Here is a 12,467-nt window from a genome sequence, read left to right as displayed (position 1 = left end):
TGCTTGTTGGGTGTCGCTCCCCGCTCTGCCTGGTGGTGGCCCTCGGGAGCTTTGAGCGCATAGAGGTACGTTCAGTTCTCTACACTCCTATTGATTTCTGTAATTTCCTGTCACATTGTTCCATTCGATTAAATTGCTCAGTGGTTGCATCACAAACATTAGTTGGTCTGTAAAAATTGTCTAGACATTGGGAGACATGGTTTATCGATCGTTACTGTAAAGTTTTACACAGATCACATAAAGGCACTGTTGATATTGTCCTTATTCATAGCCCTTATTGTTATTGTAATGTACTGTGTCAGTATCAGACTCTTACATCAAATAGAATAAGTATGTCTGATGACAAGCCAATCTGAGGTCAGTGAATCTCCTGGCCCACACTCTTAGCATACAGAGGGCTCTGCCTGCTGAGAGGGCAGCAATATTAGTGCTGAAGTCAGTAACATTTGATTTGATTGGAAGTTAGTGCTGCTTAAGCAGGGAAGATTAAATGTGACCGTCAATTTGATCAATTGACAGTTAGTTATGCTTTCCTGCATGGATTTGATGTATTGATTTGAGTTGTGGTAAAGATGGGATAAGATCACTTTTAGTAAACAACTCATTATGATTATCTAACTCATAATAATTTAATGTGTGACTAAATTGATTACATAGTGAGGAACAAGATTAAAATTGTTCATGTTGTTTCCAATGAAGGAATGAGAGAATGTAAATGCTCATCTTAAAACCTAGCCTAAGTGATTTAGGGCAAAGAGTATCTGTAGCTAACAATTCCTTCTTATATGTATAATTTATCATGTAACTTTGTGTGTGTGTGTCTCGTCTTTATCTGCGTGTCCACCTGCAGAGTGCAATAGTGCAGCAGCCATGACGAACGCAGTGATGGGCGGTAGCGCGGACCGCTGGGTGCCCAACGATAGGCAGATGAGCATGCATGCCAAGTAAGCACGGGTGGCAGAACAACAGGGTACACCAAGCACCATGCTGTTATCTCTGCACTCTAAAAAAAAAGAGTTTTATTTATTTGAGTTATTTTGACCTAGCTAGTTGGGTTGTGTGAATAACCCAACATGTTGAGTTGTTGGGATTACCAAAACATGGGTTCATTTAACCATCAATTTAGTTTTTATTCACTTTCATGCTGGGTTGACCCAGCAGCTGGTTCTTTTTAATGTAATTTTCAGGAGGCGGGGCTTATTAGTAGTGTGGCTTTCTACATTATTTTTTGGCCATCCATGAGAGCAAATGTCATACCTATTCATCATGTTAAGTTTGTACACTGCAGCGCCTCCCAAGTGGCGCAATGGAGATTCTGGGTTCGAGTCCAGGCTCTGTCGCGACTGGGAGACCCATGGGGCATTGCACAATAGGCCCAGCTTCATCCGGGTTAGGGGAGGGTTTGGCCGGCAGGGATGTCCTTGTCTCATCGTGCACCAGCAACTCCTGTGGCGTGGCGGGGCGCAGTGTACCCTGACAAGGTTGCCAGGTTTACGGCGTTTCCTCCGACACATTGATGCAGCTGGCTTCCGGGTTAAGTGGGTATTGTGTCAAGAAGCAGTGGGGCTTGGTTGGGTTGTGTTTCGGAGGACGCTCGACCATCACCTCTCCCGAGTCCGTACTGGAGTTGCAGCGATGAGACAAGACTGTATCTACCAATTGGGGAGAAAAAGAGTAACAAAAATACAAATAAAATGTTTGTACATTACAAATGTATATTTTTCAAACATGACATATCATAATATAACATGATTATTTACATTATATACTAAAGTGGTAACTATCCCAACATTGGGATTTGCGTGACTCCTACTCCTTATGTGACTTCTACACGTGTGTAAGCCTCATTAAAGCTGGCAGTGTCCAACCTTAATACGTGATAACAATACAACTGAACAGATGAACGGGAATGACATTTGCTCTCACGGGTGGCTAAAAATAACTTAACATCTGAAAGCTAAGCCACGCCTCCATTCTTATGATCTAACCCACTGGGACATATCTCAATAATCCAGCATCAAAAACCCTACCTTGCACTTTTTAAAAGAAAACAGCCCAACTAAGAGACCCAATGCCTGCAACCCAGCAGTTGGGTCATCCAAACAACCCAGCATTTTTTTTTGTGTGGTTCAATTGCCTGCTGCATGGTGCTGTTAACCCCTCCATGCTTTCCCAGGCACCAACTTATTTTCTCCTCTCCTGTCTGCTTCCTTTTAATCTCTGCCATGGCTGGGACTCAGTGATAAGGAACAGTAAGTAGTACAGCTCTCCCTCCATCTCTCCGTCTACCTTATCCCCCCACCCTCTCCACTGTTTCAATCTACTATTCTACTTTTTGATTGTATTTAGAGTGTGTCTAGGCTATGTACAGGTAAATGTATATTCTCTCCTTAATTATTGTATGTTCACATATGTTTTGGACACAGGTAATGAAGGGTGTTTGCACAATGTTCACATGTGCATTAGGCCATTATGGTATTTGTTGTATTACGTTGTCTACTTTGTCTCTGTCTATTGTATACCTCTGTCAATTCTTGTGTTTGAGTGTTATTTTGCATATACATTTGATTTCTCACTGTATGTCTGAGTGTGTGACCCTGACGTGCTAAAAATGCATGCATGCAGCATGGGTGCCTCAGCCTCAGACAGTTTTCCTGTGTGGTTGTCAGGGGCAACTGGACCAACCAGGCCAGGCCAGGTCCCGACGCTCCGGACCTGACTGACGAGGAGAAGGAAATCATTAACGGTGTGATCGCCCGTGCTGAGAAGATGGAGGCCATGGAGCAGGAGAGAATTGGGTGAGGACTAAAGAGACATTCTGAGCTAATGGATTGGAACTCCATTGCACGGCCCACCTCAGTGTTGTTAAATCTCACCAAAAATACTGGACAAGATGATAGAATTACACACACGTCATTCAATCAGTTGGACTATTAATACCACATTTACCCAACTGAGCAAGGATGTTCTACTGGTAATTGGCTGTAAATGAAAGTTGTCCTGGCTGCTACAGGCGCCTGGTGAACCGTCTAGATGACATGAAGAAGACGGTGTGTGGGGACGGGGTGAACCGCTGTCTGCTGTGTGGGGAGCAGCTGGGTGTTCCAGGGGTCAGCTCAGTGGTTTGTGAGGACTGCAAAAAGGTAGGGGGGTTGGAAAGATTGGTTTTTTTCCCCTTCCTAGATGGCAAAGACGCTTTGCTTTTGCTGTGATGAACCATTACGGACCATGTTAGGCCACAATTGACTCTGAGAAATGAAATGGTAATATATCTGTGACATTGTAAACATTAATACCTCTTTGTGAACCTGTGTCTTTTCTCCTGTAGCACATGTGCACCAAGTGTGGAGTGCAGAACGGCAGCCGGTCGCGCTCTGTGTGGCTCTGCAAGATCTGCAGCGAACAGCGAGAGGTGAGTATTTCTGCGAGACACACAGGGTGACAGGGATATGTCATAGCATGACATATGTTACACTATGTGTCATAGTGAATTAAAGGACGTGGTTGGTGAAAGATACAGAGTGATGATTCACTTTCTGTGAGACAGAGGGATCAGGGAGATTAACAGTGAGTGTACTGTTGGTGTCAAGGTTAAAGCTTATATGACGCAGGCCATTATTTACGAACCCCAGGAAGACTATCTGTTGTCATGGCGTCAGCTTGATGGGGATCCAAATAAAGATGAAAGATTCTAAATCATCTCTTAGGTGTGGAAGCGATCTGGTGCCTGGTTCTTTAAAGGCTTTCCTAAGCAGTTCCTGCCCTCGCCCATGCCCATCTCCAAGTCCAAAGAGTCAAGTGCCCAGCGAGCCCCAGAGCCAGCATCATCTGACCCCAGGGCTGCAGCTGGTCATCCCCAATCACAGGCCAGAGGTAAGCAGGCCACACGGAGCAGTGGGAATGGGGGTTGTGTCAGGTTGATTGCTTTCTTGGCTTGTGAGAGTGGCAAAGCAGATATAGACATGGTCTGTTTTCAGTAGCTGGCCAGGCAGAATAAAACCCATTCAGCTAACTAATTATAGCTAAATGGGAATGATGTTGTCCTGAAGTCAATATTATATTCTAAAAGATAAAAGTGATGGAAACCCCGAACAGTATCTACAATGTTTTATTTGTTTTTATCTTTTGTACTGTTCTTTACTGATGTTGTCGACTATGAATATAGTACTACTGTTTTGTTGGGAACATATCTCAGTGGGCCATGCACACTCGGGAGAGGTCTTAATTCATGAACATGTACCACGTTCAATATGACTGAAGTCTTATACAAAACAATACAGTTGACGGGGCAAAAATAAAAGAGTGTAGGTGTGAGAGAGAATCAATGTCCGGTGCTGCCTGTCTCCCAGGTCCAGAGGAGAGTCAGTCTCCTAGTGCTAGCCAGCAGGGAGCAGGTGAGTCATTCAGTCATTAACCTTATAGCCACCATCTCAATGCACCGTCTCACCAGTTTAAACAGACAAACATCACCAGATGTTGGGCCCTCCACTGGCTCCCAGTCACTCCTAACATTTATTTGAATGATTCATTTTTCAGCATTAGCATAAAAGCCCAGGTCTGTTTCCCAGAATGAGCACTGCCTCCTCCTCTCAGACAGCCAGATCAAGGGGTGGGTGGGTTGACTTGAGCAGTGGGAAGTACATTCTGGGGCAAGGCTGGCACCTCCAGGGGGCTCTGAAAAGAGAGGTGGCATAGAATCTGCTCCCACTTGCAGCAGTGCCATTAGAATCGCAGTAAGATATCCTCAAAAAAGAAAGCTGGGGGGGAAAAGGTAGAGAGAAAAAATCCAGGCTTTAGGAAGTGATCAAGGTTGCCTGCCAGTTTGTTGTACTGTATGTAGGTCAATGCCTGTGCAATGGAAAATCTTCAACATTAAAAGGATTCACAGAGACTAGGGAGCCATATGGATTCCACTGCAGGGCAGTCTAAGTGATGTGTGTGTGTTTGTTAATGTGTGTAGCAGGACCAGAGGAACTGGGGCATGCTGGCAAACCACCTGTGGCCCCTAAGCCGTCAGATGTTCGCATGGCCACTGGTGGGACTGGTCATGGTTACAATGAGGGAGGTGCTCAGAACAGCCCAGTGGCGCTGCAGAAGGCTGTTCCAGTCCAGAGCTTCAGGCCCCCTCCAGCAGCATCGGCCCAGCAGGGTATGGCAAAGATGGACCCACATCACCAGGCCAGCCCTGACACTGACACACACTTAGCATTTATAGAGGATAGAAATATGTAGTGTCCATCAGCACATAAAAACACACTAATCATTATCATGGTTATGGTTGTAGCTCCACTGGAGACGGAGGGAGGTGGCTACTCCACTAGCGGTGCTCCAGTGGAGGAGAGAGTGCCTCCTGCAGTGCGGGAGGAGAGGAGACAGCCAACCACCTACAACCCCGTTCCTGCTCGACAACAAGCCCCTCCGCCTGAGGAGGAGGATGCAAACAGCTATGACTCAGATGAGGCCAGTAAGTGACCAGCCTGTCCTTCCAGCTAGACCTCTTCAATATGGGCTATGTGTCTACTGTTGGATTTCCACCTTACTCAAGACTTCAGTGATCTCTCTCTCGATGGCTTCCAGACAGTTTTAAGTCAACATACACTGAGTGTACCAACATCACTTAGTTGTGGTTTACTGGGCATATATCACACCTCCTCGGGCCGTATTGCTTAAATAGACTCAATATTAGGAAGATGTTCTTAACGTCTTGTACACTCAGTGTATAAAGACTCCCCACTGGGCACATACATCAATATAACTATTCCACGTTGGTTCAATGTAATTTCATTGAAATAACGTGGAAACAATGTTGATTGAACCGGTGTTTGCCCTGTGGGTCTGCTCTTTGTATTTCTATTTGTTTACGTATTCATTCAGCAGACACTTTTATCCAGTCTGTTGTAGCATCTCCATGCTTGATCTCTTACCCCTTTGAGTCGATGGCCTTTGTAGCGTTCTAAGCATATCAATCATCTAATAATACTAGCAGCCAGCATGCATCCTTCTACTAGAATTCATGGAGATGTATTGGAGATGATATACGATAACGACCGTATATTATCCAAGCATGTGAATCAATATCTTGGAAGTAAAGTAGAAGAGAATGTAAAACAATAGTGAGACAAACTCTGTAATGGAACAATTTGTCTGCATGTCTCCTTTGTGTGATAGGAATCGTGTCATGACAGTCGTACGCCATGTTACATTCCTCAAATTTCCTTGCTCCCTGGGGGATGAGGCGTTCATTTACTTCATGGAGGTCCGGGAATTTAGAACAGAACACATTATTTGGGATAAGAGAGCGCTGACGGGATCTAGATTTCCCTTGCGTTTCAATAGTTCCCTAATGTTATGGTAGAAATAGCATTGGTTCTGGTTCTCTATGGAGTTGGCAGTGCTAGGACAGCCAGGTTCTGTGGTACAGACTGGTTTCAATAGCTCAACTGCTGCTGACTAGATCAGTGTTCAATCTACTCAGAGATGTCCTGGTTCTGTAGGCCTAATGGATTAAACAAGTACATTATGTGTTTGCATCTAGTTACTGTAGATAGCATTATATTACACACATTAAATGTGTGCATTTTCGCCCTAATCTAATATTCAACTTTCCTGTGCTTTATGTTTTCCTGCCATTTGAAATGTTACGTATTAGCTCAGTGATGTCTAATAGCTAGAGGCTGATTGGAGTCAGAGAGATTTAAGTACACAGGCCACTAGAACTACAGGCTTTAAAAGCTAGCCTCCCAACCATTACTCAGCAATGTGGTGGTTTGGAGCTGTTGGGGTTTTACTGTTTTAGATGAGGGGGATGATAGATTTAAACCTATTGATTATTAGTATCATCCCAGTTTCACCCTCCCTAAACATCCATGCATAGAATCCCATTTAACTTCTCTGTTTTCAAACGGAACGTTTGAAGTGGGATATTTTCTAAATGTATTCCTTTGTGAGTCATATTTTTCTTTAGTTGATATTACAGTGATATTCTGCTGGTTTTTAATGGAATTTCCTGTTTCTTTGGACGGATGCATAACCTATTTCATCTGTTTACAGTCCATTTAGTCTGCAGATTTACTGTTGGATTATTGATTTATTTCTCCTTTATCAGTTCATCACTTGATTTTCTGTTGTTTGGTCTGCCGTCTGGCGTGAAGCTCATGTCTCTTTTACTGTCGACCAGGCCTCTCCAATCCTGTTCCTGGAGAGTTACCCTCCTGTAGGTTTTTCACTCCCACACCAGTTGTAACTAACCTGATTCAGTTTATCAACCAGCTAATTATTACAATCAAGTGCGCTACATTAGAGTTGGAGTGAAAACCTACAGGACGGTAGCTGTCTAGGAAAAGGGTTGTAGACATTCTCAATATTTTCTGATACTCTGAGAATCAATCCTAGTCTAGACTCTATTTACAACCCAGTGCTCTCTATATAAGATGTACTACTAGTGTCTGTGTTCCACTGTTTGTTGTCTGATCTAATGACTGTTCTGGGTGTGTTTCAGCCACTCTGGGCGGCTTGGAGTTCAGCTTGCTTTATGAGCAGGAGAACAACAGTCTCCACTGCAGCATCCTCAAAGCCAAGGTATCACCTACTGCACTCATTCACTCACTCACTCTGAGCCAATTACACTGAAGTGGCCTGTGTTAAGAAGCTGCTGCTGCAGTAGTTTACTTTTCCATCTTGAATAGGGGCTCCTGGTCCCTGCTGTCCTGTCTGGTGACATAAAGAGTCTTGTCTTTCCCTCAGGGACTGAAGCCCATGGACTCCAATGGACTGGCTGATCCCTATGTCAAGCTGCATCTATTGCCAGGGGCCAGTAAGGTGATAGAATTCACTTTCCTTATTTTCAACCTGGGAGTTAATATATGTTTGTGTATTTGTTATGGTATGTGTTAATATTCAGACAAATGTGTAATGCTAGGATACACGCCCATTAGCTCAAGCCTGCCACCATAAGGATGATCCATTGTACTACACATAAAGGTCCCTTGCCTCTATCCAGCCTCAGATATAGAAGTGCTTTAGACCAGTTGATTGAGTTCCTTATCTTTATTTATTGTATCTACTCGTGCTGCAGTCCAACAAGCTACGCACCAAGACCCTGAGAAACACCCGTAACCCTGCCTGGAACGAGACCCTGGTCTACCACGGACTCACAGACGAGGACATGCAGCGCAAGACTCTCAGGTGGATACTTGAAGCAGAGAAACAACACACGTCTGTTCACTAAACATCAGGATAACCTGTCTCGTTGTCTACATTTGTTACCGTGGTTTTATCTAAAGGCTTAATTGTTTTAATTTACATGATTTTCTCCATAGACGTGATGATCCAATATTATCGATGTACTATCTTGTTTGATGTAGGATCTCTGTCTGTGATGAGGACAAGTTTGGGCATAATGAGTTTATCGGAGAAACTCGCATTGCGCTGAAGAAACTGAAGATCAACCAGAAAAAAAACTTCAACGTGTGTCTCGAGAGAGTTGTCCCTGTGAGTACGTTAACATGCTACACACATTAGATAAATATACAGTAAAAGTCCCATTTGTTTGTATGTTTGATTGGACCACCCTTATCCATATTTTTCCACAGACAAAGAAGACTGCAACAGCTGGAGGGGCTCGAGGCATTTCGCTCTACGAAGATGAGGTATTGGTGTTTGACCTGCATGTGTGGGCATGTAGATTACCGCTACGTGTCTTCATATGCAAATCATGTCTTCATGATATGATTTAAAAAAAAATTACTCTTCCCTCCTCTCTCTCTCGTCCAGGGTGGGAAGGAGGTTGGAGATGTGGAGGAGCGTGGTCGTATCTTGATCTCCCTCACGTACAGCACCCAGCAGAATCGTCTCCTCGTGGGTGTGGTGCGCTGTGTTCACCTGGCCGCCATGGATGCCAATGGATACTCTGACCCATTTGTCGAAATGTCAGTCTGTTTCACTGTGTTTCCTATCAGGCGTGAATACAAAACAAAACATTTCCAGTGTTTAGTATAATTTTTTCACAAAAATCAATACAAATGGAATTATGTCAAAGTTTTTCATTTGCATAGCAGAATATATCTGTTTTGCAATTGACTTTCCTATCCCCAAATGCAGGATGACAACATCAAACTAATATGATCTATTATATGATGTGTTAGATGCCTGAGACCTGATATGGGGAAGAAGGCCAAGAACAAAACAAATATCAAGAAGAAGACCCTAAACCCAGAGTACAATGAGGTCAGCCTCCTGTTGGTCCCTTGCAATAATAATAGAAGATGAAAGTAACCATTTGATAGCAGTACTTTGTTTGTGCTTTTAATGTTTAAATGCCTGTGAAAACATCAATGTATTGATTTGTGTATCGAAGTAAATTACATTTATTGGATATTGTGAGGGGGATGATTTCTCCGTTGTTGTGTTACAGGAATTTAGCTATGACATCAAGCACAGCGACCTGGCTAAGAAGACCCTGGACATCTCAGTGTGGGACTACGACATTGGGAAATCCAACGATTACATCGGTACGATCCATAGGAGATCTGTTTGAGATCTACTATACCTTGTTGAAGTTTCCATCGGTTGTGCCAGCCCTCTCACCCTCCTCTCCCTCCTTGTTGGTCTGCTGTAGGTGGGTGCCAGCTGGGCATCACAGCCAAAGGGGAGAGGCTGAAGCACTGGTATGAGTGCCTGAAGAACAAGGACAAGAAGATAGAGCGCTGGCACACCCTGTTGAATGAGAATCCTGTCAACAGCAACTAACCCCTATTAGAATGAGCAAAGTCCTCTCCCTCAACACTCATCCCCCTCTCCTTTCTCACATTACCCTTCCCAATAACCTTTAATACCTTCTCTACCCTTCCCAATAACCTTTAATATTGGACTAACCAGTAGTCTTCCTGTCTGGCTGTCTGCATTCTTTCCTGCCCTCAACCCAACCCGCCACATGCACCTTTCCATCCTCCCCTGTTGTCCCAGATGTGATATTCCCATCTCATGTCTCTCCCCCTTTACTGAGACTTATCTGGAAATACTCCTCCAGAGGCAAAACATGGTATACTTTAAAATCATCCTTCAAAAACAACTTAGGGATTCAACAATTTAAGGCAAAAAAATACATAAATAAATACTTTTGAAGATAATAAAAACAACAGCTTGACATTGCATTATACGGTTGCATTGAGATAATCATAGCAGTTGATGATGTTATATATTGAATTTGACACATCCTTAAGAAAACCAATATTGAAATGCACTAGCACAAAAGATGTTGAAGCAATATGTAATTCTATGTGGGATTACAGCTGCAAGCACCCGTTGAACCCGTATGAAGTTCATTAGACTGGCAGGTTGTAATCCTTGATTTCTTGTCAAATGACATCATGCAGTATTATTACCACTTGTATGAGCATGCAAAACCACATGAAAACACACCGAGGACCCACAGCTGCCCTCTGAACTATTTCAAATGTTCCAAAAGTCACATGTTTATTTAATGATATCTAATGAATATTATGGCATTCTCATGAAGAAGGTTTATATGCTGCAGAATTTCTGAAGTTAAAGATAAAAAATAATCTGGACTCTGGGAATGATTCACAAAGAACTTGACAAAAAACATATATTTATTATTTTTTAATATATTACATACTAAATAGGCAATTCATGTAAATCATATTTGTATTTATTTCAGAATCAGTTTAAATATTTTGAATGATAGCACTCCTACTAGAAGAAACTGTGCTCACTTCATGCCAAGTGTTCACTTTGTCCTTATTTGAGTCATGTTTATAGAGGTAGTGGGAACATGTTCAATTTTTGATGAGAATGTTTGCACTGAAAAGTTGAAAATCTGGTTCAGTTCTTTGTTTACGGTGAAGGGAGAGAGGAGACAGGAAAACCTTATTTCCCTGGCGAGTAATGAGAAGTATACTATGACAGGTGTGGTCTAAATGAATGTTTACTGAGGTTTTTTACTGACTGACATTTTTAGAATCGAATGCACATGATCATATTTTCCACTGACACTTAAAGCCTGCTCCACCTTAGTCACATTAAATAAGACAACATGGGTAAGGCTATGTCATCAGTAAAGGAGCTGCTTGCATGCACTGTGCTCGTGACCCTTGTGTTTTTTGTGGCTGGAGCAGTCACACACCCCAACCGGCTCCTCCCCACAATGCACCCCCCTTTACCCACTCTGGCCGCCTCCATTAATGCGTCATCCTTTTTTGCTGCACCATTCACTCAAAGTTTTGGCGGGCGGCTGTTGACCAATTACCGTAATTCAAAGAAAGCACATTTTATACCATGGAATGACCTCAATTTATACAGCTGTTTGCAAGTTTCTCAAAAAAAAACTATGCATGAGAGATCTTGTGGTTCATGATATATACATTGACTTAAGAAACAAATTATATTGTAATTTGATGATTTGTCTCTACCCCTTAATATTGGTCCAAATGCTTTTTTTAAAACACTGAAGTACACAGCAACATACATGTATTTATGCAGCATGAATATCAGGACTATTATTATCATTAGGCTAACAATGGATAAATTCATTGATGTAGCGCGCTACTTTAGACCCTCTTCAGAGCATCCTCAGCTTGGTAATGTGACAGGGATGAGAGCAAAAGCTAGGACCCTGTACACAGAGCTCAGATAACGCTTAGAGGGCTGATTACTGTGTGTAAACAGTCAAGCACGGTGATCTCACCGACCAGTTCCTGAAGGTAGACGATTAAAGGAGATTCATCTCATCTATAGAGTGATGCATTTTCACCAAGTGCTCGGTCTCCTCCTTTGATGGGTAAAAACAGGGGCTCCCACAGCCAATGAGAGCCTCTGCTGAACTGTATTGTCTTGCTGTCCACCAGTAGCCACAATTTCAACATTATTTTGTTGCGTATGCACTTGGTTTTCACTGGTTCTACTACGGTACTATTGTAGCCTACCTGTTCTGTTTTGTGACCAGTTTAGTGGTCTTTAATCTTAATTCGTTTCTATTCTCTTTTCTGGATAGTAAGTATCGCTAAACCTAAAGAGGATACAACTGTTCTCCGTTTTGTTCTGCCTACTCTATTTAAATGAATTGTTTGTTGGTTTTATTTATGTCAATTGTAAATAGCTAGTGCATGGACTTGAGAGAAACAAATTATAAGTACCTGTGTATGTTTGCATGTAAAGATTTTACAAAGAGTTAGGTTTACACAGATCAATAAAAGCAAGGTCAGACTTGTGAGATCATTATCTTGTGTACCGTCTATGGTCTTTGTGGGGAGATAGTTTTGTGTGTGTGTGTGGTTTTGATGCTACATGTTGCGTTGTGCCTAAGAACAGCCCATTGGGCATATACCACACCTCCTCGGCCCTTAATGTTTAGAGAAACACTGAGTGTATTAAATATTAGAACACCTGCTCTTTCCATGACATAGACTGACCAGGTGAATCCAGGTGAAAGCTATGATCCCTTATTGATG

General features: G+C 42.7%; 1 protein-coding gene across 1 annotated transcript; it reads left to right on the top strand.

Annotated features, from left to right (window-relative positions):
• Window positions 1-854: 854 nt before the first annotated feature.
• Window positions 855-12,224, top strand: LOC115111618 (rabphilin-3A-like). The gene is made up of 17 exons (XM_065011561.1): window positions 855-944; window positions 2,241-2,252; window positions 2,670-2,798; window positions 3,014-3,143; window positions 3,329-3,412; window positions 3,708-3,873; window positions 4,961-5,149; window positions 5,285-5,464; window positions 7,499-7,578; window positions 7,744-7,818; window positions 8,075-8,184; window positions 8,364-8,490; window positions 8,592-8,648; window positions 8,773-8,927; window positions 9,144-9,225; window positions 9,413-9,509; window positions 9,617-12,224. Exons 1-17 carry the CDS (start codon window positions 871-873, stop codon window positions 9,745-9,747), a joined length of 1,878 nt encoding a protein of 625 aa, XP_064867633.1. The 5' UTR covers window positions 855-870; the 3' UTR covers window positions 9,748-12,224.
• The last annotated feature ends 243 nt before the right edge of the window (window positions 12,225-12,467 follow it).

Source organism: Oncorhynchus nerka, linkage group LG27, assembly GCF_034236695.1.
Source record: "Oncorhynchus nerka isolate Pitt River linkage group LG27, Oner_Uvic_2.0, whole genome shotgun sequence".
Lineage (NCBI taxonomy): Eukaryota > Metazoa > Chordata > Actinopteri > Salmoniformes > Salmonidae > Oncorhynchus > Oncorhynchus nerka.
Note: the sequence above shows the minus strand (reverse complement) of the source record. Positions and strands in the feature narration are given on the sequence as shown.

Coding starts and splice junctions, on each gene's coding strand:
- LOC115111618 (XM_065011561.1), top strand. CDS start 871: ATGACGAACGCAGTGATGGGCGGTAGCGCGGACCGCTGGGTGCCCAAC. Junction 5,465..7,498: donor CTATGACTCAGATGAGGCCA/GTAAGTGACCAG, acceptor GGTGTGTTTCAG/CCACTCTGGGCGGCTTGGAG. Junction 8,185..8,363: donor ATGCAGCGCAAGACTCTCAG/GTGGATACTTGA, acceptor TGTTTGATGTAG/GATCTCTGTCTGTGATGAGG.